Source organism: Galleria mellonella, unplaced genomic scaffold (genome assembly GCF_026898425.1).
Source record: "Galleria mellonella isolate WM207_F2 unplaced genomic scaffold, CSIRO_AGI_GalMel_v1 utg78, whole genome shotgun sequence".
In the NCBI taxonomy this organism is placed as follows: Eukaryota; Metazoa; Arthropoda; class Insecta; order Lepidoptera; family Pyralidae; genus Galleria; species Galleria mellonella.
The window spans coordinates 3,091,816-3,117,000 of NW_026442151.1; the positions used below are offsets into that span (position 1 = coordinate 3,091,816).

The 25,185-nt window shown below is 31.3% G+C and overlaps 2 protein-coding genes across 4 annotated transcripts in view; one reads left to right on the plus strand and one right to left on the minus strand.

Annotated features, from left to right (window-relative positions):
• The window catches only part of LOC113517530 (patched domain-containing protein 3), a 51,808-nt gene extending 42,226 nt beyond the window's left edge, over positions 1-9,582 (plus strand). Inside the window, exons 4-11 of one of the 2 annotated variants that reach the window (XM_026902226.3) lie at positions 1,170-1,348; positions 3,038-3,381; positions 3,630-3,830; positions 4,435-4,572; positions 4,686-4,999; positions 5,083-5,295; positions 5,445-5,654; positions 6,108-9,582. In XM_026902226.3, coding sequence (XP_026758027.2) covers positions 1,170-1,348; positions 3,038-3,381; positions 3,630-3,830; positions 4,435-4,572; positions 4,686-4,999; positions 5,083-5,295; positions 5,445-5,654; positions 6,108-7,202 — 2,694 coding nt within the window. In that variant the 3' untranslated portion in view covers positions 7,203-9,582. The remainder of the gene's footprint in view (positions 1-1,169; positions 1,349-3,037; positions 3,382-3,629; positions 3,831-4,434; positions 4,573-4,685; positions 5,000-5,082; positions 5,296-5,444; positions 5,655-6,107) is intronic. The other variant, XM_026902227.3, reaches the window with a different exon arrangement.
• A 583-nt stretch (positions 9,583-10,165) lies between these two features.
• LOC113517268 (telomere-associated protein RIF1) lies at positions 10,166-24,412 on the minus strand. Of its 2 annotated transcripts, XM_026901901.3 has the most exons (12): positions 24,278-24,412; positions 23,854-24,104; positions 22,394-22,630; positions 20,066-20,307; positions 18,791-19,574; positions 18,271-18,461; positions 17,905-18,148; positions 16,848-17,031; positions 16,112-16,329; positions 12,211-15,288; positions 11,251-12,054; positions 10,166-10,658 (listed from the first exon to the last, which is right to left on the minus strand). In XM_026901901.3, the coding sequence occupies exons 1-12, from the start codon at positions 24,288-24,290 to the stop codon at positions 10,365-10,367; spliced, it is 6,540 nt and encodes a 2,179-aa protein (XP_026757702.2). In that variant the 5' UTR covers positions 24,291-24,412; the 3' UTR covers positions 10,166-10,364. The 2 variants fall into 2 exon arrangements, with proteins under 2 accessions (XP_026757702.2, XP_052757500.1); XM_052901540.1 differs by lacking the exon at positions 22,394-22,630.
• Between the last annotated feature and the right edge of the window lie 773 nt (positions 24,413-25,185).

A 25,185-nucleotide genomic window follows, 5' to 3' on the forward strand; every position in this document is an offset into this window, starting at 1 on the left:
CACAATTTTTTTATGGAAAAAAAACAGTTTAAATTATACCATCCCCATCTATTTTATTTTTATTTCATCTTATCTTAACATCAAAATTACTAGGTTATATTACTCTGTGTGATTATAGAAAGGTAACAGTGTAAAGTTTTTCTGCCCAAAAAATCCGTCTTTCAATAAAGAAAAAAACATTACAGCTGTTGTCAACAGGAAGTGGGTCCTTGAACATTCATTGTCATGGTATTCACAGTTACCTATAAATCGCAATGAAAACCACGCGTATTGTTTTAGTCAAGGCGAGTAATCGATTCCCAACGATCACTGAATCACAACAATTTAATCGACGACGCCCTCACAACAATAGATAGTTTATTACTCACAATGGTTCCTACCTAGTGCAAACCACAGGCGGTCTACGCATTGAACAATGACATCAACGCTAAATGTTACCCCACACGTGGCAACTCATACTTGGTTGTTAGTGCTATCATATTATTAACATAATAAAATTGTAACTGATAGTCTGTGCATATGAGATATTTAAGAAAAACATTATATAAGTAGCTCTAATAAGAGCATTGGAAGCCAAATTTTTATATTTTTGCCTCCCTGTAGGTTACTCACGAGATCATCTAAAAACAAATACATTTAATGAAATGCAGTTTTTACATTTGTATTCTTAAAGGTCTTATTTAAAATCTAATGTATATTTTATCTTGATACGCTGTCGAGAAATGTTTACATTTTTCCAAAATCCATATGTATAAAGCTAGTACATAATAAATACGATCCCCTAGAAAGAAACATTTGGTACGTAAGTACCTATTTCAATGGAAACGCTGAAGTAAAAATATAGAAAATATACTTATTAATATAAAGGAATAACCTTACATACTTATATTACTCTAATACTTTTCAACTGACTTTTAAAAAGGTAGTCAATTCGAGTTGTATTTTTTATGTTTGTTACCTCATAACACCTATCATTTATGAAAGGATTTAGATTTTTTTTATCTAAACTCATAGAAACTAATCAAAATCTACTTTTGCTAAATTGAATGTTGTCACAATAATCACATATTTTTTATCTAAACAAGAAAAATGTAATATTTTAATATAATAGTTTTTTTTTTATTTCAATTATTTCGAATTTATGATTGTTTAAACATTATTGTTGACAGGTGGAACGAGGCGAGTTAAATTTGACATTTCCAATCATGTTTAATCCTGTCACGTGGGAAGCTCATGCTTTCCCCGTATACTTCGGTGGTTCTAAAGTGGTGGACGACACGATAGTATGGGTGCCTGCTGTCCAACTGGTTTGGTTTGTTAGAACTGACAACGAAGTGCAAAAACAAAGGTAATCCTCCTTTAATTCTGAATTATTTAGCTATCTAAAATAATAATAATTAAGTCAATAGACTTTAAGTACCTATCTCAATAGCTACCAAATATGATTGGGTATCTACCTATTCAATGTCTGATTTTCGAACCATTCAATTTAAATTAATATCCTATACGTAATAAAAGTATTAAGGTATATTACGTCCCGTGAAAAATTCTGACATATCGACCAACATACAAATATATATGTACCTACTATCGTCTCGAATAATATCCCCTTCTATTTTAACAAAAACTGGTTATTCAAATAAATATTGTTCTAAGGAAATTACTTATAAGTGTATTATCTTTACAAACATACGATGTTAACTCATAATCTTTTGTTTGATAATTAAGGATATCCGTGCAACAAAATAATACAAAATATCTAAGACTATTTCTGTAGTACCTACGTAACTACTTCTAATCAGTTTTTCAAAACTAAGGACTATACATAATAATTGTAAATACTTAACAAAAATTTTAAATTATATAGGAAACTATGAATGATTCTGCATTAACTCAATGCTAGTCTAAAGCTACTTTTTACTTGTTTAAAAGAATACTACTATTCAGTAAACAAATGAGTGTATAGCTTAGTTAGATAATGGACATCGATCTTGACACGCTTTAAGAAATCACTTCGAATACTAAACACTACGTAATATTCGACAAGAATACGAATAGAAAGGTTAATGGTGACATAGGTACAAATGTAGGTCAAGTTTTAATGTTTTAAACTTCCTGGAAAACTATTATTTGAATTAAGACTTGTCAATAAATATCTAGTTTTGACTGATTCCGCTCGAAAATGTAACTCGAAACCTAATTTCCATTAAAAAAATATGGAAATTTAAAAAAATGAATAATGTCCTCAGTATAATCACTACATAGTATAAAATAGAGTCGCTGTCGCTGTCTGTCCGTCTCTATGTATGCTTAAATCTTTAAAACTACGCAACGGATTTTGAAGCGGTTTTTTTTAATAGATAGAGTGATTCAAGATGAAGGTTTATATGTATAATACATGAATAATATTGTAGAGAAACACTGATAAATTTAGAGGTTTCAAATGTGATGTAGTAAATAAACACATTTTTTGCGCTTACATTGCAAACGCTGGCGAGATAAATCAAAATAATGTACTACAGTATTGTACACCTTAAAAAGGTCAGCAAAAAAGTCCGCGATGGTATATGTCTATCTAGGTAGGTATATTTAGTATCAGCATTGCCTCCGTGCGAAGCCGGGGCGGGTCGCTAGTATTATATAATTACGCTCTGCTGTTACATTATCCAAAATTTTATTATCATTGTACATATACGTAGATTATTTCGTAATCAATCTATATAGTAGTTAACAACTTAGGAATATCTAATCTATAGTAATACTAGTTGATTTAATACCAAGGAATAAATAATGGTTTAGTTTAAAAGATACAGTAATTCAAGGAAGGAAATATCAACTGTTTTAGGCACGGTCGTACATGAATTAATAAAAGTCCATGAAACAAGACATGCATATGTTCGAATATAAAGGTTTTTGGCATACGCTTCTTTTTGCTTACCCTATAAAAGACTTGGTTTAAAAATAAATATTGAAATAATTTATTATATTAACTTAGTATTTAGATTAAAATGATAAGGAATGTTTCACTCAATTACAGAGGCGCAGCATGGGAAGACGCATTCCTAGATGCAGTTGGAGTAGCCGAAGACACGGGGCGATTTAAACATATATCGATATCTCGTTTCGCATCAAGAACTCTTGACCACGAACTAGAGAAGAATACCAGAACAGTCATACCATTCTTCAGTTCTACCTTCATTCTTATGGGCATCTTTTCAATAGTTACTTGTATGATGGCGGACTGGGTTCGCTCAAAGCCCTGGTTAGGTTTGCTGGGAAATATATCAGCCGTTATGGCAACAGCTGCTGCTTTTGGTTGCGCCATTTACTTAGGCATTTCGTTTATTGGCATTAACTTAGCTGCGCCTTTTTTAATGATCGGTAAGTATATACAAAGTACTAAATTTTAATAAACATGTATCTGTGTAAAGATTGAAATGTTTAAAAAAAAACTCTAATCATAAGGAACATAAATTTTCAAGCAATAAATTATTATTTATTATTTTTATTTTAAAGCCATTGAAATGTGTAAACACTATCTAAGAATGATTACCTAATTCCTTAAATGCTTCCTTATCCTGTACTTAATTGAATACTCGTTGTTGAATACCGATTTATTTATTTTCCAGGCATCGGTATTGATGACACATTTGTAATGTTGGCTGCTTGGAGACGGGCTTCCCCAAAACTTTCAGTGCCAGAACGTATGGCCATTATGCTTTCGGAAGCAGCCGTTTCTATTACAATTACGTCCGTCACAGATATGCTCTCCTTCTTTATCGGAATATTTTCACCGTTCCCCTCCGTACAAATTTTCTGCATGTATTCAGGTAATGTTAAAGAAAATTTATTATTACAGTTAGTTTTATTTTTAATCTTTTTTTTTATATTACTACCAACTAGTGATCTGATCGGGCTTGAAATGAATGCACATTGACACGTGATTTAGATATATTGAGATAATAGCAAACATACCACACATTTGATAGTAAACTTTTCTATGCTTGAAATAAAATTTATTCATATCATATATCAAATGTTAATTTTCTACTGATGAATATAGGTTTCCCCCTTGGGGAGTTTTTCCAGTAAATGCTATGCTTTGCAAGCGTAATGGCAAATGCAATTAAGTTTTGGTGATGTTTTAACAAGAATCATTGATCATTAAATTTTCTTAGTCACCTCTTACAAACCCACGGAAAGGGAAGCGGTAGCCCCATTTTATGCCGAGACCACACGGCTTTAGTTGTATATTGCCTGCAAATTTTTAAATTTAATATAATATATTATGTAATGAAAGCCAACAAAAGTATCGGACACTCTCAACGGTAGAGAGATATGATGTATACCTTTTATATTAATGTACTGGTTTCATTTTTCTTTCTTATATACGTATGTCGTTCTTTTAATAACATAACTTTACAATAATTACAGGTCTGGCAGTTTGTTTCACATTTGTGTGGCATTTAACTTTCTTTGCTGGATGTGTTGCTATATCAGGATACAGAGAAAAACAAAATAGACACACTATCACATGGATGAAAGTATTACCGGAGTCGCGAGCGAGAAAAGGTGGGCGATGTAAACAAATTAAAAAATCAGAAGCAAACACTATCAGAATATTAAAATTTCTTACAATTGCATTATCAATTTTTATTATATATAATTTTATGTATCTTTTACAGCAGAAAAGTCTTGGTTATACAGAGTATTCTGCAGTGGTGGTATAGATCCTGCTGATCCAGATAATCCCATTGACAATAAAGAACATTGTATCATGGCCTTTTTCCGTACTACGGTAGCAGATCTACTCAACAAAGGTGCAGTCAAAACTCTGGTCTTAGTAATTTTCTTGGCATACCTCGCTGGTGCAGGATACGGTGTCACAAATTTGCAAGAAGGTTTAGAAAGACGAAAATTGTCAAAGGAAGATTCGTATTCTGTTGAGTTCTTCGACCGCGAAGATCTTTACTACAGGGAATTCCCCTATAGAATCCAGGTACGATATTAAAATTACACAAAATATTTTATATTATTATCCTTTAAAATGTAAATGCAATGATATAATTTTCTTTTTCACAGGTAGTGATCAGCGGTAATTACAATTATTCGGACCCTGCTGTGCAAGATCAAGTAGAAACGCTTACGCAGAAGTTAGAAAATACATCATACATATCAAATTCCTTATATACAGAGTCATGGCTGCGAACTTTCATAAATTATGTATCGAGAAACAACGACTACTTGAACGTAACGATCGACGAAGAAGCTGATTTCATTCAGAATCTTAAAGAGGTTTGTATCAACATAGTAATTATGAACTTAAATATAAATTTCTTCAAATAAACCGTTTGTGTTTCTAACTTCGTTTTTAGTTAGAAGTGAACTCATATTTTATTTACATAATATGCAATAAACAGACTACATTTATTTTTTATTTACAGCTGTGGCTGTTTCCTGCAAATCCTTTCTCTCTAGATGTAAAATTTAACAAAGATGGTGACAGAATTATTGCCTCTAGATTTCTTATACAAGCAATTAATATAAGTGGTACAAATCACGAAAAAGAAATGGTCAAAGTATTAAGAGACATTGTTGCGGAATCACCTCTAAATGCTTCTGTATTCCACCCATATTTTATCTTCTTTGATCAGGTATGTTTTATAATTTTTACTAATCACTAATTTACCTATTTATTAGTAAGACCAACAGCTTTTCCAACAATGGCAGTAAATATTAATTATAATAAAAACCAGATAGACAATAATAGGTCTAACATTTTATTTTTTAATGGGTATTTAATGGGTAATAGAATGATATCCCCGCTTGCACATCAATCAGTATGTGTTGACGGGGCGCCAGTGAGAGATGGTAGGTGAAGGTGAAAGCAGATCAGTTAGTCCATCTTGAACATATTGACAAGAATTAACCACGATATTTTCCAGAGAGAACCACGTGGAGGTAACCTGATAGAATGTGTTGCTAGTGATAAGGCTGGTAGACCCCATTACTAACAATTCCTTTCCCCCAATTGGTCTAATATTAAAATGCATTCATTATCTTTCGATTTTTAAAGTACTCTAATTTGTTTTTTTTTTCTGTTTCAGTTTGAGCTCGTCAAGCCGACCTCAATTCAAAATCTATGCTATGGAGCCCTGATGATGATGATTACATCATTTATATTTATTCCTAATGTTCTTTGCTCGTTATGGGTAGCATTTAGTATTGTATCTATAGAAATCGGTGTAGTTGGCTACATGGCTCTTTGGGATATCAACCTTGATTCCATATCTATGATTAATTTAATTATGTGCATCGGATTCTCTGTGGATTTCACTGCACATATATGTTATGCATATATGGCCTCCAAAGCGAAATCTCCCGATGATAGAGTTAGTGAATGTTTGTACTCTTTAGGATTACCAATTGTTCAAGGATCGTTCAGTACAATTCTTGGTGTTGTCGCGTTACTTTTAGCTGACAGTTACATATTCTCCGTATTCTTTAAAATGGTGTTCATGGTTATATTCTTCGGCGCTATGCACGGCCTGTTTCTATTACCTGTACTCTTATCACTATTTGGTCCAGGATCATGTACTAAAAAGCAAGATGATATGAAAGTATCAAAAGTTGACAAATGTATTCCCCATCCATACTGTATTCCACATCCACAGTTAGTACTAAACGATCAAATATTTAACGGTAAGACACTAAATCCGAATGGAGTATACAAAATTTACGGCGATGACAAGGATTTGGGTATTGGCACTTCTGGCGAAGATACAAGCGAAAGCAGTTCTAATCAGTCACAACGTCGACAAATGGGGGAGGACGAGAATGGTAGGAAAAAATATGAAGATGGCTGGAAGAGATCTAGTTACTGTCAGAGCACAAGTCAATTTCAACCGTCTGGAGAATTGGATTTGTACAGTCACGAAATAGATAGAACTTGGCAAAGACAACGATGTGAAGACAACCGTAGAATATTCGATAATTATAGAAAAGCTCCGAGGTCAAGAGATGATGACTGGGTGATGGCGACGCGGAAAACCAGTGATACAGGGCCTCGGCGTGAAGGTGCATATAGAGTAACGCGAGCGCATTCACAACATAATTTGCACAGACCGCGTGCACCTAGACGTACCAACTCACATCAAAACCTTGAGCATTTAGACTATGTAGCAGAGATGAGATTCCCTTGACAGTGACCATTAAAATTATATGACATTTAATCAAGTGCTCAATTTGTGGACCAAAGTATTATAATAATGCCTTTGTAGGTCGAATTCCATAGTAACAAACGACCAAGAAACAATGTATGTCTGTGTTGTTATCTTCTTAGTTTAGTATGTAGTATTATTTAATTACTGTATATTTCTGTAATAGGACTCTATTTAAAATACCTAAAACATAAACCTATTAGATTCCATTAGGGAGAAATGAGGAATATAAGTGAAATGTCCCTTTAAATACGATCAAGAATATGTTTACAATATTTAGATTTAAAATTATATCATTTTATATACTTATTAATATTCAAGTAGTCATGGGAGTGTTCTAAATCGGATAAATTACGTATAAATTTATTTCATTCAAATAAAATGGACTAAGCAAATAGTTTAAGTAGATTTTAGAAATTAAGCCAAAAATATTATGTATCCAAAATTCCAACTTATTTGTACATGTATATACTATACCAAGGTGTTAGTAAATTCAATGGATCCTAATTTATAATATACTTATTATCCAACACGTGTATATTACAGTTACCTATATTATACCTTATAAACTGATAAATACTGGGGTCAATTAATAAACATATAAATAACTTATTAAATCTTATACTAGTTCCTATAAATGTACATCAATCATATTTAAGATTTCTATGAATTTGACGGTGTCGCCGCTTTGATTAGTAATGTGATAATACTTAGGTATAGTTTATAGATTAAAAATTTGATTTATTTTTACATCCAAATACATATTTATGGCATTTTTGCCAACGAATATGCCCAAACGTATTTGTTGACAAATATAACGAAATACCTATATTTCGGTAGTATATAATTAATAATAATCTATATAGGTACAGAGTGAAATCAAAGCCATTAACATCCTTGAGCTGACTTAATAGTGAAAATGAAGATATTTTTTAAATTAGAGCAAAGTGACAAAAATTTTGACCCTCCCATACTGACAACTGAACGCGCGGCCGTGTTATTTCTATAGCATACTCGGAACTTTTTGACACATGGAGAAAAATGTGTAAAAATACGCATTTTCACTAATAGAACACTCCATTGAAAGGATGCAAATTAATTCGATTTCGCCGTATTAATTTCAATAATTTGGTAAAAATTCTTTATATATCATACAATGAATTATTTTAATCTTTTGAGATCTGTTTTAATAAGTTGACTTTAATATATGTTATATTGATAAGATTTCTATATACCTACCTATACCTACAAGATACAAGATAAATTATATAAATAATTTGGTATCCAGCGAATAATACTGAACTGGACGATGTTTCTGTGAGAACATACTTAGTCGAAATATAAAAATTTTCATAAAAATGATCCCGTGAACAGTTTAGACCTAATTAGACCTTTTTTTAAATAAAGTTACTTTTTGTTACAGCCTGTATAGATAAAGTTCACAAGAAGTAACATTATAGGAACATGTACATAATGTAAGTTTACAAATAGGCATATTAAGTCTTCAATATTTCATAACAAAGCTTTAAGGTTACTTTTGTTTTTGAATCTGTAAATATTATTTGTGATATTATGATCTTGTTGCCATGTGTAAATTAACTCGAACTCGCATTAAGCTATATATACATATATACTCCTTTGCAAAAATCATACAGAGCACATGCAGCGATAAAATATTTAAAATTTTGTAAAACAGTTAACCAAATTTTAATTATTGATTATGCAGTTATATATGATGACTGACATATTCAGAGTCAATAGTTTTACTTAAATAATCTAAAATATCGTATATGTCTTTTTGTAAAAGGGTTTATATATAGGTCATCTGTAAAATTATTTAGGTATCGAAATTCCTGGCTAATCATTTATTTTTTCATTTGGGCTTTTAAATCAAACCGCTTCGTGTGACGTCGTTTACGCTATATAGACTAGAAGTATGCGAAGCGTTTTTATTAATAGAAGAAAAAGGAGATAACAGATCCGGCATCTTGTACTCAGACGCGGGCGGCAGAGTCGATTTCCAAAAAGATTCATTTACCTCGTTGATATAGTAGAAACGCTTCGGGATACCTATTTGCCCTATGTTCTAAAATTGTAGTGCTCAGTTCTAGTGTGACCTACACAGATGGCAACTCCATTATACCATAATAAAACCTATCTTCTAGAATCTAATACTTATGCAGGATCGCAACTAAATCCAATATAAAAATCATACACATTTGTTTTAGCGTTAACCTGCGCTTGAAACATCAAATGGAATTATGAATGAATATATTCACATTGACCAGTATTGGTCTTTGATCATGACTGAATAATGTAAATAGTAACTTGTTTTATATTAATAAAATTAGTTTTGATATGATTTGGTTTCTATTATACATAACCCTTTACAATTGAAGACTATATAAATAATAAATAAAATTGACTTGTTTAATAACAAAGCGGACATTATCTTTTTGCTATAATTGTTTCAAGATTCGAAGATCTTGTGAAAGAATATCTGTCAAGTAAAATCTTAAGATTCCGTTACAAAACCGATTCATAAGTGAAGCGTGTGGTCCCGGCATAGACTGGGCCACCCCTTTCTTTCCCGTAGGTGTTGTAAAAGGCGACTAAGGGCGAGGGATGGATGGCAGCGTCCCTCTTAAAAGATCTCTAAAAGCCAAAGTACGGTTGCCAAGACGCCTGCCAAGTGTGGCAACTACTGGCAAAATTTCCCTCGTGGAGAAGAGTTATGTTCAGCAATGGACAGTTAACGGCTGAAATTATCTGCTAGATCTAGGCTTGTCATAAGAATAGGTCCTGGAGTAAAAACACTGTTTTCTCTGTATGATCCTGTCGTTTATGCTGAATATTTCACTAAAATCTTTTGGAGAGAACAATATTAAGCGCTTATCTGTATAATAAATAATATTCTAAAATAAAACGCACAAACAATTATGTCATTATAAATACTGGTTTATTTACTAAATATTTTATTCGTCATTAATAAAATGACAAACGTATCATATAACTGCTTAAATAAAATGAATAAGCATTATGAACATATCACGAACATAATCTACGATCGAAAATTGTGGACACAAATTCTTTTTACAACTAAATTATACACTAAAATAATATACATTCTACTCGTACAGTCTCTTATATGCCTTTCTTGTGTATATTCTGTAATAATTGACTACAGAACAAAATAAGATCATTTGTGTGGAATCTTTCGCACAAAAATTGCTGTAAAAATGATAATTCATTATTTTCTTTAGATTCGCTTGTCTCTGATACTCTACCTAATACTCTACTAATAATTATTTGAGCATTAGAGTCAGTCACTTGTTTTACAAGAGAATTGGTGAGGGTTGTGAAAGGCAAACTTTCGGCTATACATTGTTTAGATTCGTCTTCAAGTTGAACTTCAAGATTCTGTATGAAATCCGATCGCTGAAAATAAATATATGTACATGTATTAATATCAAATACACTTACTGATTATATTATAGTATATTATAGTACTTTTTGCAAAAACGCTTTTTTCTTTTCTATTATAAATAAATCAATATAAACTATTTTATAGAATAGAAAAACAGAAAACATTAAACACAAAACAGTGTCACATGAAAAATGCATAAATCTTAACAATATTTATTACGTTCGGCATAAAACTATTAGTCATTAAATAGTAATAAATTTAGTATGAGATCGAGTCGAAAAAGAATTATAAAAATCGGTTCAGAATTGACAAAGATATCGCAAAACAATATACTGATTTTCAGCTACACAGAACAGCTAAAAATTTGTATATAGTTATTTAAACAATACACTTAGTACAAGTACGAGCTATATTGTGCTGCTGCGCAGCTCATGCAAATCTATCATATAAGCTGTGTACATTAACTTAAATTAATAAATCGTACGACTTTAATATTTAATTATATTACTGTTGTATATTATATACAGAAAACGAAATAAATATTCCATCAAGATTAATAATTCGTTAAAAATAACAAATCAACATACAGAACTATATACTCACTTCCGACAAACATGAAGCAATTACTTCCTTGGTGGGTTGCCTTCCAGATTCCTTTGTCTGAACAGCAGTATCTGATATTTGCACCTTTTCAGTCTGAGCATCAGCACATTTTAGTGGTACAGATATAGTCTGGACTTCTACATCTAACATTACAGTGTTATCAGTCTGTATCTCTATATCAATAGCTTTAATAGGAAGCATTGTCTCCTGAGTAAAGGTATCTACATCTTGTCTTATAATTTGTTCGTCTGGCAAATGAACAGTTTTCTTTAAGGCATAATCAGTTAAAACTTTCTTAGCTATCTTTATCTTGGGAGCTTTAATGCACAATCGATTTACTTCTAATTCTGTCATCTTTGCTAAATCACCAATTGTAATAATTTTTCCCTCCAGTTCTTTAAGAAACATTAACTTAGTTGTCGATGACGACAAATCACTAGCAATAATATCTATTGGGTCTGTGCAGTTTATTAAATCTGGACAAATAGGATCAATATTATTAAGATCACTAGTCTTTACAATTTCAACAGCAGGAGTTTCGTCCAAAGAAGCTAATTGAGTATCATCAATTCTCATGTTTTGATCAGTTTCATTAAAGCTCTCCACAGCCTTAGTTAGTACACTCTCAAGTTTAAACACATTGTCCAGTCTTTTTGGCGATTTCATATTTATTTGGGATCTTGTCTGTCTCTCTTGCCGTTTAATTGCAGAACTTTGCGGAGATCGAATTCCACTAGGTTCAATGTATTTTTGAACTGATATTGTTGTTGATACCGGTGGATCGTGAAAACTAACCCGTTTTCTCTGTAAAAAAAAATGCCAACAATAAAAATCGAAACAAAATTTTAACAAATTGGAAGCAGAATTCAGACTCCTTCGCAGAAAAGGAGCTGCTTTAGATAAAAATAATTTTATATTCAAAATTTGACGCTATATACAATACTAAAACAACAGTCTTACCTTGTTGGCTGGAGAAATTGTAGCATCATCTGCAATTTCAGCTAACTTTCTTTTTAATATAGGACCAGTTGGAGTACTGTCTGTAGTTGGTAAGGATCTTTTTAATTTTAAAAAAATTTCACTACTTTCATTTTCTTCAGAGTGTTCATTATTATCACTGACAGAATTATATAAAATGCGCAAATTCCTCCTGGCTGAAGTACTACATGGATTACTTTTCTTTATTTCTTCTGGGTCACACCTATCTAAATTGATAATTGGTTGCAATCTATCAGCGACAGGCATGCAAAGTCCCAACATTTGAGCTGCACGACCTCCGGTGCGTACTTGAGATTTATTTTTCTTTAAAGACAATGATGAGCTAGGACTCGTATTATTATATAAGCTTATTTCTTGTCGCGGCGGCGACTGGTCTCTTTTATCAGGCGATTTTGAGGGTGAATTTTTATCTTCCGTAAAAATTTCTGGTGATTCACATTTACCAAATGGTTCACCATTACTATGAACAGGTGATGTTAATTTTATTACTACATAGTCGTTACTAGTTTCAGGTGACGGTGACTTTTTATCTCTCACTGGACTCATAGTTTTTATTGGAGATATTTCTAATGTATTATCCAAAAAGTCCTTTTTTCTCTGTGCCTCATCTTTCAAAGGAGAAGATGCGTCATTGTTGTCCTTAGTAATTTTTAGGTCTTTATTTGATTCAGATGGGGAAATACTGGTGTTAGTTGCAACAATAAATGCACTTTCCTCAGTCATTAAATTTTTATTTGCAGTACTATCCAAAATAATGTTTTCCCTAATATTCTCCTTACTTTTTTCAGCGTGTTCATGTACTTGAAGATTATGGTCAGGCTTTATAGGTTCAGTGTCAGCATCAGCTAATTCTTGTGTTTCTGTTCCTATAATACTGTTTTCTGTATCAATGATTATTGGCTGCTCTTCTTCATCATTAACTATTATAACTTCATTAGATCCTTCAATATTAATAGATTCAGTATCCATATTTTCAGTTAAATCCACTTCTTTTTGAGAATCCAAAGCCGTTTTATTTTGTGAAATGACTGTATCATCTTTACTTTCTTGTTCTACTGGCAATTCAACTGACTGTAATGTTGCCTGATTATTTATATGAAATATATTTTGACTTTCAGAAACAGACTTATGATTCTGGTGTTGTTCGACAATAGGGTCTACTGCAACTAACGATGACCTTTTATTGGCCTGTTTTGTTGATTTTGTTGAAACAGTTGTAATGGTTGAATCTTGAGAACTTTCTATAACATCTTCAGAACATGGAAAATCTTCTGAAGAATCAGAATACTTGGCTTTATTATTCTGGGAGTTACTAGTAGCACAGGTTGACTCAACATTAATTTTATCTTTCTCTTTAAGTTTTTTATCGATTTTCAGATTTGGTTTTAAATCTAATTTAGATTTATTCAATTTTTCTGTTAAACTTTTTCTTCTGCCACTGTTCATAGAATTGTTTAGATTTTTCCTAGTCAGCCTTTTCTCGGACTGTACTTTCAGAAATGGATGTCCTTCAACCATGTCTATTGCCAACTCTTTCTCAATTCTAGATTTCTTTGTGCTACTTTTTTTCGTTGAAGACTGCTGCAGATCCTTTTTCTTTGATGGTTTTGGTGTAGTTACAATTTTAGTCTCAACTCCACCTAAAGAATCTCCGTCGATTGATTTTTTTTCAATAATAAATTTTTGTTCACCACATTCAGACAGATCCGTTGATATGCTATTATTAATACCTGCCTGATTATTTACTAACATATTACTACTATATAATGGAGTTTGATGTTCTTGGATCTTAACATTCTCACAAGAATTATTTATATGTTTATCATCAGAAATAGGAATATTATCATTATCAGATACTGTAATTTGTTTAACATTTTCCATATTTTGACCTACTGAACTATATTCATTCGAGACGATTCCATCTTTATTTATTATATCACTTTCTTTTGTTGATTTACTTTCAATAGGTATTTCTGATACATCATTATCTAGCTGTGAATCCATTTGAATAGAATGACGCCTTCCTCTCTTTACGTTCAGAAATAGCTCTGAATCGTCAAATTTTCTAGGTTTCCTTTTAACGCGTGATGGTCGTTCCGTGTTTAGTTTTGGTGGTGCAGAATTAGTCACATTTACATTACTGGTATCAGTTATTAAGGGAGATTTTGAAATATTTTCAATTTGAATTAAACTTTCAGACATGTCTTTACTTTCTTTTTGCAATGAAGATTTTTCTATTAAATTCCTAACATTTCTAAAAACTCTATCTTTAAGAGCAATTCGTGGAGTTTTTGGATCTTTAACAATTGTAGGTATAGCTTTAGTTTTATTTGAATTATCATTGCTTAATACCTCTTTTTTGTTGTCTGAAAATATATTTTCTATTATTTTAGGTACAACATCAGAACTAGGTATATTTTTGAGTATTGTAGTAACTTTATCAGATGTACTATTAGTTTCTGACGATTTGCTGTTAGTTGTTGACGTATCCTGAGAATCTGTTTTCCAAGTTGTTAATTTAAATTCATCTTGTGATTGAGAGAGATCTTGATATAAAGCAGGAATATCTTCTCTTTTTCTTTGTAATTTTTCTTTCTGATTTTCTGTTAAGTTTTTAGGATTGAATTTCCAGTTAGATTTTACTACCACATACTCTTCACCATTTTCGACAACAGTGTTAATAATTTTTGTTTCTTTTTTCTTGGTTATTTTAGCACTTATTTTTGCCTTAGGAGAAGTAAAATCATTTTTATCTAATTTTTGATTTATGGACGCTTTTGAAGAACTTCCATTAGATTTCATGATGTCTAGAGCATTTTTCACATCATTGACAAATGAAGTGTCACTATCTTTTGTGTTAAGTAAGCATGTATCTAATATGGAAACACAAATCAATTTTAATAATGAATGTTTCCCAATAATACTTAAGACCTCTATTAATTCTCCTATTACAGAAACCTTCAACTGTGAGTATGTTTTACTTTTGAGTATTTGTTTTATTGGACTAAGAAGAATTTCAATAAAAACTATTAATTTAGTCTGAAAAAAAAATACAAAAAACATGTCAATACTCATACAATTCCATGCATACATACATATCGGTCACGCCTGTCTCCCATTAGGGTAGGCAAAAACAATGGAATGCCAAATGCTTCGAATCAAGCAAACATCTTTCGCATCCTCCACATTCATTCAACATTTCATACATGCTCGCCAGTTACGGGTACTTTTAATTAGGCCCTTCTTCAGCATGTAGCCTATTTATAAATCTCTTTCGCAATTCTTCTTTCACCCATTTTTTCCAAACGGCCAAACCAAAGCAACATTCCCTTTGCGATTTTTGTCACTACATCGTCTTTCAGTCCATATTCTCTCACATCATTCATCAATAATTTAACATTATAATTATATAAGAAATTATTGAACAGTAATAGACTGGTTCCTTCCCTGACAAAAATTACATTAAATACACTATCGGGACTTAACGCGACGCAATTTATATAGTACCTACATGCTTAATTTTATTGCCGAAATTACGACGTGGGTTGCACCATGCCGTAGTTACGACAAGACAAGCAGCCCGGTCATTTTCTTCGGTCGCCCCCACATTGTCACCATTATCGTCTAGATGCACCCTACACTCATGGTAACTACAATGCGTATATTAAGCAAGTTATCAAGCGTGTCTTAAACATATACTTCAAAACATCGGCAATAAAAATCAGATATGTAGATAGTATTTACCTGTAATTGCGTCGCATTAAGTCTTGATAGTGTACAAGTATTTTAAACGAGTAAATAATGAGAAAGTTTAAAATAAAAAATTACATTGTTGCACCTCACACAACGAGCTTGTACTTACATCATTTTCTAATAAAACAGCAAGCAATTTCAAAACATTAATTGTAGCTGTTACAGCATGTAGGGCCAATGATTCATTTTCATCTTGTAATAGACTTGTCATCAAAAGAACAAGGGTGTCCACTAATATTGGGAATTCTTTTTCAACACTTTCATAACTTTCCAATTTATGGATAACATTTGTTAATATTTCAATTTCTTTTCCACAAGTTATCTTTGCTAAAAGAGAAATAGTTTTTTGAAAGTAAGTACAGATACTCAATATTAGTGTAAATTTATGAATTATACAATGTCATATTACTAAAGAGTCATCAAGGTATATCAAAGTAACAAAGCAGCACCCAAGTTGCTTCATTTAAATAATAATTATGTACATTATAAATAACTACATTCTAATCCTCAGACTTAAAAAAATTAGAAAATTGTTATTGTTAATAAGGACAAAACTATCTTTAATATAAACATATACAGAAAAATTGAGACTATATGTACTAAGAGAATAACTATAGCATTAAATAATAAATTTTGATATAAAAAAATGCACTAATTTTGCCCCATTTAGTCATTTTTGTCACACTGAATTTACAATGGCCATTTTATAATTCTATTGGTAATAAAGATTACTGTTAGTAGATCTTGGATGAAGTCTAAAGCTGTGCTTACTTTTGATATAATTAATGAATGTTTTTTCTAATTATCTGTATCCCTCAGAGTTAATTTTTTTTAACTTTACTTACTTTTCGAATCCACTAAATTATATTTCACCAATGCAAGAGCAACAGAAAGCATGAAATATTTATTTGTATTTGTAATATTTAAAGTTGACAATATTCTTGTAATCTCTTTATTTAAATTTGTCTTCTTAATTTCAGAATATACAGCACCATATAATGAATACCATCTTAATGCAGATACCCTAATCTGAAAAGTAGAAAACTAGAGTCAAGGCATTTAATACATAGTAATACATCTACATACATTTTATTTCTATTTAATTTTAATGACATAGTGACTAGCAACATATATTGATAGCTCAGACAGGGATACCATTCTGTGATTTTTCATCCACTGTGATTTTTGGGTTTTTATGAAAATTATAAATTAATAAGTTGTTAAAATTTAAATAAGTACAGTAAAAGCTCCTTATTCACGATTTCTTAATTCGTATTTTCACTATTGGCGGTTTAAACAATTGCGACCAGATTCCTATATTCGCGGCTAAAGATTTCTATATTCGCAATAATCGGTGCATATTATTAAAAAGGATTCAGTGTCCTTTGTAAATGCGTCGGCGTAAGGAGTAATAAAAAAGCAAAAAAGACCTTATTATAACCACACCTAAAGTATGTTGTCAAATGTTATTGCTGTATAAGTGGTTCAACTTTCCATATTCATGGTTTCTGTAATCGCGGTATATTCACGAAACATGTACGCTGCGAATAAAGAACTTTTACTGTATATGTAAATTCAGTGATTAATATTTGCATGCCATTTGATGTGGCGAAACATAACGAAATCTTGTAAATTTGACAAATGCAACATGTTACATTTTACAACATTCTAGCAAATAAAATTTATTTAATTTCTTTTAAAAAAGCATCAGTCCAGATAGATATACAAATTGCACTGTGCATATAAGGTAGAATATTCTCCTCTCATATAGAAGAAAGTAATTTCTAATTTATTTTCAAAATGTGTAATAGGTATTAGGTTTTTTCTTTGGTACTAATCACTAAAGATCTTGTAATAAACTGTGTTTATAGTATAAAAATGAAACCCGTATATAAAACATACCTCAGAAAATTTACTAATATACTTCACTGGCCACAGTAGCAGTTCATATAAATTACTTTCAGAAAGTTCTGTCATTTTTTCAAACACTGACTCGGCTAGTGCTGTCCACAGGATCAAAATATTATCATTTGGATGTAAATTCTTCAAAATCCAATCCATTAACTCATCTGAACAACATAATGTTTTATCCATAATAAAATCTGTCACTGGTTTCAATCTTTTAACAGATTGTTGTTCATCATCACTGTAATTTTAAAATAAATATTAATAAATAAAAAAATATTTATAATCCTACATGCTACATCACATGATGAATTAATCAATCAAAACTTTTCTCTTTAAATCCAAATATTAGTATAGACAAACCTTTTATAAAATAAATTTGATGCTGGACCTAAAAGAATTTTAATAATTTTGTACATAGGCCCATCATATTTTGGTACCTTTGTTTTGAGAAGGGCCTCAATCTTTTTATCACAATGATCAAATAATGAGAAAACCAAAGTCAATATCATGTCTGACACCTTATCTAGAGGTATATCATCCTTCTCACAATCCTGAAATTTTTAAAGAATTATATAATTAATTTTGTATTATTAATAATTATATACGAAATCAACTGTACATTAGTAAATGTAATTAAATATTGCGGTCGATTCTGTGGAACCATTTCTCTAAACCTACCTCTTAACCTAATATTCATCATACATGATATACATACATATAATTACCTTCACCTACCTACAAAAAATTTAGTTCATATTAAAAAATAAAGATTTCACTGTAAATTTAAATTGAAATTTTAATTTTAGAAATAAGTTTAGAGATAGCAACTCAAAATATTTCAATACTTACAATAATTATTTTATTAAAGAAAAATATATACCTGTGTCACTTTCACTAACACTGACAGTAATTCAGTAAAAATATCTTTTCTGATATTATTTGCAGGCAATTCCCCAATAGTCAAAATAAATGACTTCCACAAACATAGCACTTGAGCTGTTGTAATTCCAACAGGTTCATTTGCTACTATGAATATAGTTTTTTGAAGGGAATATGCAAAATGATTCCAATAACTCACTAAAGTATTTGTATTAATGATTCTTCCATTGAGTTTTAGCAAATTTCCACAACCGTTGCAATCTAAATGACCAGCGATTTCAATGAATGCTTCAATGCCTAATTTCTTAGTTTCAAACGACAATAATCCAGGTACAAAGATAACTTTCTGCGGTACAACATTTTTTCCAAAACAAAAATGTAAGAATGATATTATTACTTGATCTATGAACTTGTCTATCTTATGTTGAAACTGTCTTATTAAATGCCACCATGTTCTAAATTTTGCGATAGCAATATCTTGGGATTTTGCATTATTTGAATGCAGAGGTATTAGTAACAGTTTCAACCTTTTAGCTAAATAAACTTCATTTGTCTCTGGAAGGAAATTATCAATTAATACTTCCCAACATAAAAATGCACGACATCGATTTATAGCATCCATCTTGAAAGCATTTTCGACAACTGGCAACAGTGAGTTAATGGGGCTTCCTAAGTTTGTATTGCTGCGTGTTATTTGATTTTTTAATAACTTTATAAAAGCAATCCACAACCGATACCAGTTACAATTGCCACTTTCCAATAAATTCTTCATAATTGCAGGAAACCTAAAACATTAATTTAAAATTATACATACGAACAGTGGAAATATTTGTATATTTATCACTGACTTCCACGCATGTGTGTGTGTGTTTATGTATATCTAACATTGAAATCTAAGTGCCCAATTTTAGTTTTGAAGATCAACCAGTTTTTGGAGATTACCTTTCAGTGATAATTATAGATAACTATTATTCACTTATCATTTCAAACATCATTATCATTTCAGCCATTAACTGTCCACTGCTAGACATAGGCCTCCCCCATAGACATTTCAATGCATAGACGAAATATGTCGAATAATCGGGACAAAAGTAGCCTATGTAAAAGTGGTTATTTTCATTCCAAATACTATGTCAATACCAAACTTTATTAGGATTGTTGAATGAGGGTCCAATAAGCAACAAATAAATAACCAAATTCAGTTTCATATTTATTAAATAATAATAGTAATAAGGAATAGTAGTAATAGGAATAATAGTAAGGTATAAAAACTTACTTTTTTGGATTATAAATAGATTCAAAAAGCACTTCCCATTGTGCATTACCAGCATAGTCTATAGTCTTAACTTCGGCTGTTAAACATTCTAAGGTAGTTATACTTTTTGAACTGTTCAAATTTACCACAGCATCGACTATAGTTGGTACCAGTTTGAAAAAAATACTTAAGAACTCTTGCACAAACACTGTTTTCTTTTCTTGTGGTAGAATGTTTATCAACTTGTAAACTATATCACATAGCTGAAAATATAAAATACAACATTCATATAACATGACATAACATAAAATGTTATGCTATGATATATATATCGAACTGGAAACACTGGAAAACTAGTTCATCTCCTTGAATACCACTGCCCCATTCCTAATTGCCACTATAGAGCTATGCTTGCAGTTGTTTAGAGTTGAAGTATGGTATATAGCAATGAAAATATAGGGTATTGAATCATTGATATCATAATATATATGTCAAGTCCATGACACTATGCATGTCTATATATACCATCACTGCCATTTTTTTACCATCACTAGTTGGATAAAAAAATACATACAGCAGTTATTTATAGACAGAAATACTACAAAGTAACAAACTAAAGAACTTAAATGAAAAGAAAATAATTTTTCAATAGTACTGTTACATTATCATAGCTAGATTGATTTTCAAGATATAAATATGTAAATAGTAGTTTTTAATTTATTAAAAATGACAGTTTGTACTTAAGTTAGTTACACTTCTGTAGTATTAGCAAATAGCAGAATGATTCATAAAAAATTAAAGGAAGGGTTAGTAATAATATTTTATATAAATAAAGACTACTGGAGTTACAATACTGTTATTTAAGAACTAATTACACTATATGACCAATCAACAGATTATTTGTAAATAAAAAAATATATATAAAACTCATTGAGTTAACATAGTGACATTCATCGAGAGAGAAACTTGATGACTGTCCATAGTGTAGGCAGCTGTATAGTATATATGGTACAAGGGTCATTTGAAAATTTCTTAGCCTAACATGGTAAAAATCATTGTTTTTTTTTTATAACTACCCTCATTTTGTAGTTACATTATTTAGCAACAAGTATGCACAGTTTAGTTTATTCACAGTAACTCATTGTTCGTTTACACGTGATACCGTAAGTCAAGTCAGAGCTATTTTTGAAAATGGATAAAATTGAACATCGTGCAGTGATAAAATACCTGAATTTGAAAGGTTTAACTGCAAAAGCTATACATGAAGACATGTCTGCTACTTTGGGTGAGTCCGCTCCTTCGTATGCGACTTTTAAAAACTGGGTGGCAAAGTTTAAACGTGGTCGTGAGACCATTCAAGATGAGCCCCGTAGTGGCCGGCCTTTGACTGCTTCCACTGATCAAAACAAAGAAAAAATCTGTGATTTAATTTTATCTGATCGAAGATTGACTGTCCAGGAGATAGCTACGACTGTAAGCATCTCATCTGAGCGAACACATCATATAATTACTACTGAACTGGGATTCTCCAAGGTGTCTGCGCGGTGGGTACCGCGACTGCTTTCAGTGGAACAAAAACGCAACCGACTCACAACTTCTCGCTACTGTTTAGAGTTATATGAAGCTGACCCAATAGAATTTGTTGAAAGATTTATAACCATGGATGAAACCTGGGTTCACCACAATACACCCGAGACAAAAGAACAGTCGAAACAATGGAAAAAAGCAGGATCGCCCACCCCAAAGAAGGCAAAGGTGGTTTTATCGGCGGGCAAAGTCATGGCATCCGTTTTTTGGGATGCAAAGGGTATAATTCTCGTAGATTATTTAAAAAAGGTGAAACAATAAACTCCGATTACTATTATATCCTGTTGCGTCGTTTGAGAGAAGAAATCAAAGAAAAACGTCCAGGTTTATTGATTAGAAAAGTCTTGTTTCATCAGGACAATGCGCGCATTCACACCTCTGTACAATCCATGGCAGAAATAAATCCATCAATTTGGCTTCGAATTGTTACCTCATCCCCCATATTCACCGGATTTAGCACAGTCTGACTTTTATCTGTTCCCAAAGCTGAAAACATTTTTAGGTGGTAAACATTTTTTTACAAATGAAGTGGTCATAGCCGCGTGGACGATTATTTTGAGGAGTTAGATGAAGTTTTTTTTAAAATGGATATCAAAGTGTTACCAGGTCGATGAAAAAAGTGTTTTGAGCTCGGAGGAGAATATGTTGAAAAATTAAAATTAACTCAAAATCGTGTGGTTTCATTAAGTATGTTAGGCTAAGAACTTTTCAAATGACCCTCTTACATAACTTTATATTAGATAATCTATTTAATATACTCACCACTTCCCTGACAATAATAGGTATTCTTGAATGACAATATAAATTAAACATCTCAATCAATTCAGCAGATTGTGAAGTGGCTATTATAATAAGAATATCATCAGGGTATAACAATAATGTCTCCAAACACATACTCTGCAATGACTCCACTCTACCAAGTACTGCCAATGTTTTCATAATGTTTATAATAGCCAAGGCTGATGGCAGTAGTTGCTGTGGCGGTGACAATTCTTCTACCTTTATATTACATAGATTTCATTTAATCAAAGATTATTACAAATAAATACAACTGATCATTTTAAAGCACATAATCCTAACCACAGAAGACATGCAGAGTTAATACTTTCTCCCTGTTCAATTAAAAAACATCATTCATCACCTAGAAGTATAAACAATAATAGACATATTTGTGATATTTACAGAATATTTTATATTAAATTTGAATGCATGAATGAAACTCTTTATTGTTTCCTCAAAGAAAAATATAACTTCATAAAATATATAAACAAAAAAATTAAAGTGGATAAAGAAATATATATATGTAAGAGACTATTGGCCCTGGATTCTCTCTGCCTACTCTATAAATGACTTGGCTTAAAGACAGATATAGATATAAATAGTATTACAAGAAACAAGCTAAAGAGGCAACATTAAGGTAGCATTATTACTTAATTTTAAAATGTAAACAAATAACATTGTTTTAACAGCTAGTTAAAATTTTTCAAATTGATCACTGGCTGAAAAGGTTACACTGTGATGATTCTATATTATAAGTAAACATATTTTTTTTATTTTATATTTTTATAACATATACACATATTTACAAGTAGATATATACCATAGCTCTGCTTATGTGAATCAGTACATAAAGTATCATATCATGATATCATATCAGCCTTTAACTGTCCACCACTGAACATAAGGCTTTTTAAATGAATAATAATGAATGGTAATCCTGTGTTAAATGATGACCAGTGGGTGATGAGAAGTGTGGATAAAAAAGCAGGTTAGTTAGCCGATTGTGATAGATTCACTTGGATCTGAGCATGATGGTTTCCAGGAGGAACCGCCAGGAAGTCAACCTGACAAGGTGTATTGCAAGCAATGGGGCTAATAATCCTCATTACTAACAATCCATAACACAGTTAGGCGTGGATGACATTTTAAGAAGGACACTGCCCATCACTCTATCATTAATTAATGTATCATATGTGCTAAGTTAATGTATAATCTACCTAAAGCTGTTCAGTAGTTTTTGCATGAAATACGCATGAAATTGGATTGCAAGTGTGATAAACATCAAACTAATCATTGTTACAATTTTTCACACTTATTATATTAATAATAGGATAACACATTCCACTGTAAGTAGATTTATTGCACGACTGTTTTCTGAGTACCTTATGATAATTTTGTTTAAACTAAAACTCAAATAGCTAATAACCAATATACATGCTTACCTTGACTTTTTTTAAGATACTGGAAATTATCAACAACACATTGCCACAATATTTTTTATCATCCTTCATGGCCTCCATACATATAGACATGATTCTATCCACAATGGAATCACTTAGTCCAACTCCATTATCAAGTGCATTCTGAACCAATATATAATTCTGGTTCCTTGCTGTAGGTGTGTCAAAGGTATTCTCTTCTAGAACATCTAGGACCCTGTATAGGTCAACACATGAACTTTCTTCCATCATCGCTGCAATAAAATATGGATTTAACTAGAAAATAAATTGCAAACAATATAAATAACACCTAATCATATTATTATATGGCCCTGTTAAAATTAGATTTTATCTAACAATTTAAATATAAAGACTGAGATTAGTAATTACTTCTATTCAAAAGATAGAAAAGTGTAATGTACAATACCAAAATTTGTCATGTATTTTCACTGCAAAAATATAGAAAAGGCCGATATATTATTTTAAAACACTGTCAACAAAAATCAACATTTTGACATAACACACATTTCTGGCGCGAAAACCATTGACAATCCCTAATGTTCTAATCCTACTTGACACAAAAGTAATATGCTTATACATCTATCATAGACGTAGATTCCATAGACATTATGTCTGTGGTCAAAGATTTCGTTCTGTGGTAGATAGCTTCATGGTTCATGTTGTAATTAATAAATTACAACGATTAAAAAAAAATCTATATGGATGTTACCATTTAGAATGTAATTCGTTTTTTGGTGAAGTTGGCAATCACGCATTTTCTTAATATTAAATTGGCTTCCTTTTTATATTAATGTTTTTGATGGGATATCATTACTTTTTATATAGAAAATGTTATACGCTCGTATAACTCTACCAAATTCAAATACAACTTGCTTGCGTACTTTTTACATAAACTGTGTCGAATATATAAACTAGTAATGTAAAATTAATTATTGACAAGTAATTGACATATCAAACATTTTTTATACACTAACCTGCTATGAATTAAGAAAAAAGCAACTAATGGTGTATCTTTCGTCCTCTTTTTACTAATTATATTTGCATAAGAAAAAAGGAGGCAACCATAGGATTTAGAGTTTTTATTTTATCATTCCTTCCACGTAATTCCTTATTCTTAAAGATATAGCCCCTCTACTTTCTGCTTTAGACTAAGAACAAGGAATAACATATCTTTGTATTTAGACTATGTCTCTATCTGCTTTTCCTCCTCTCCGCCCTTGCCGTATTTTGCACTCCAATGTCCATTACCCCTTTCCTCGGTACAAGAGGCAGATACGTCTAGTCGTTGGAAATCGGCAAAAATTTAACGAAATT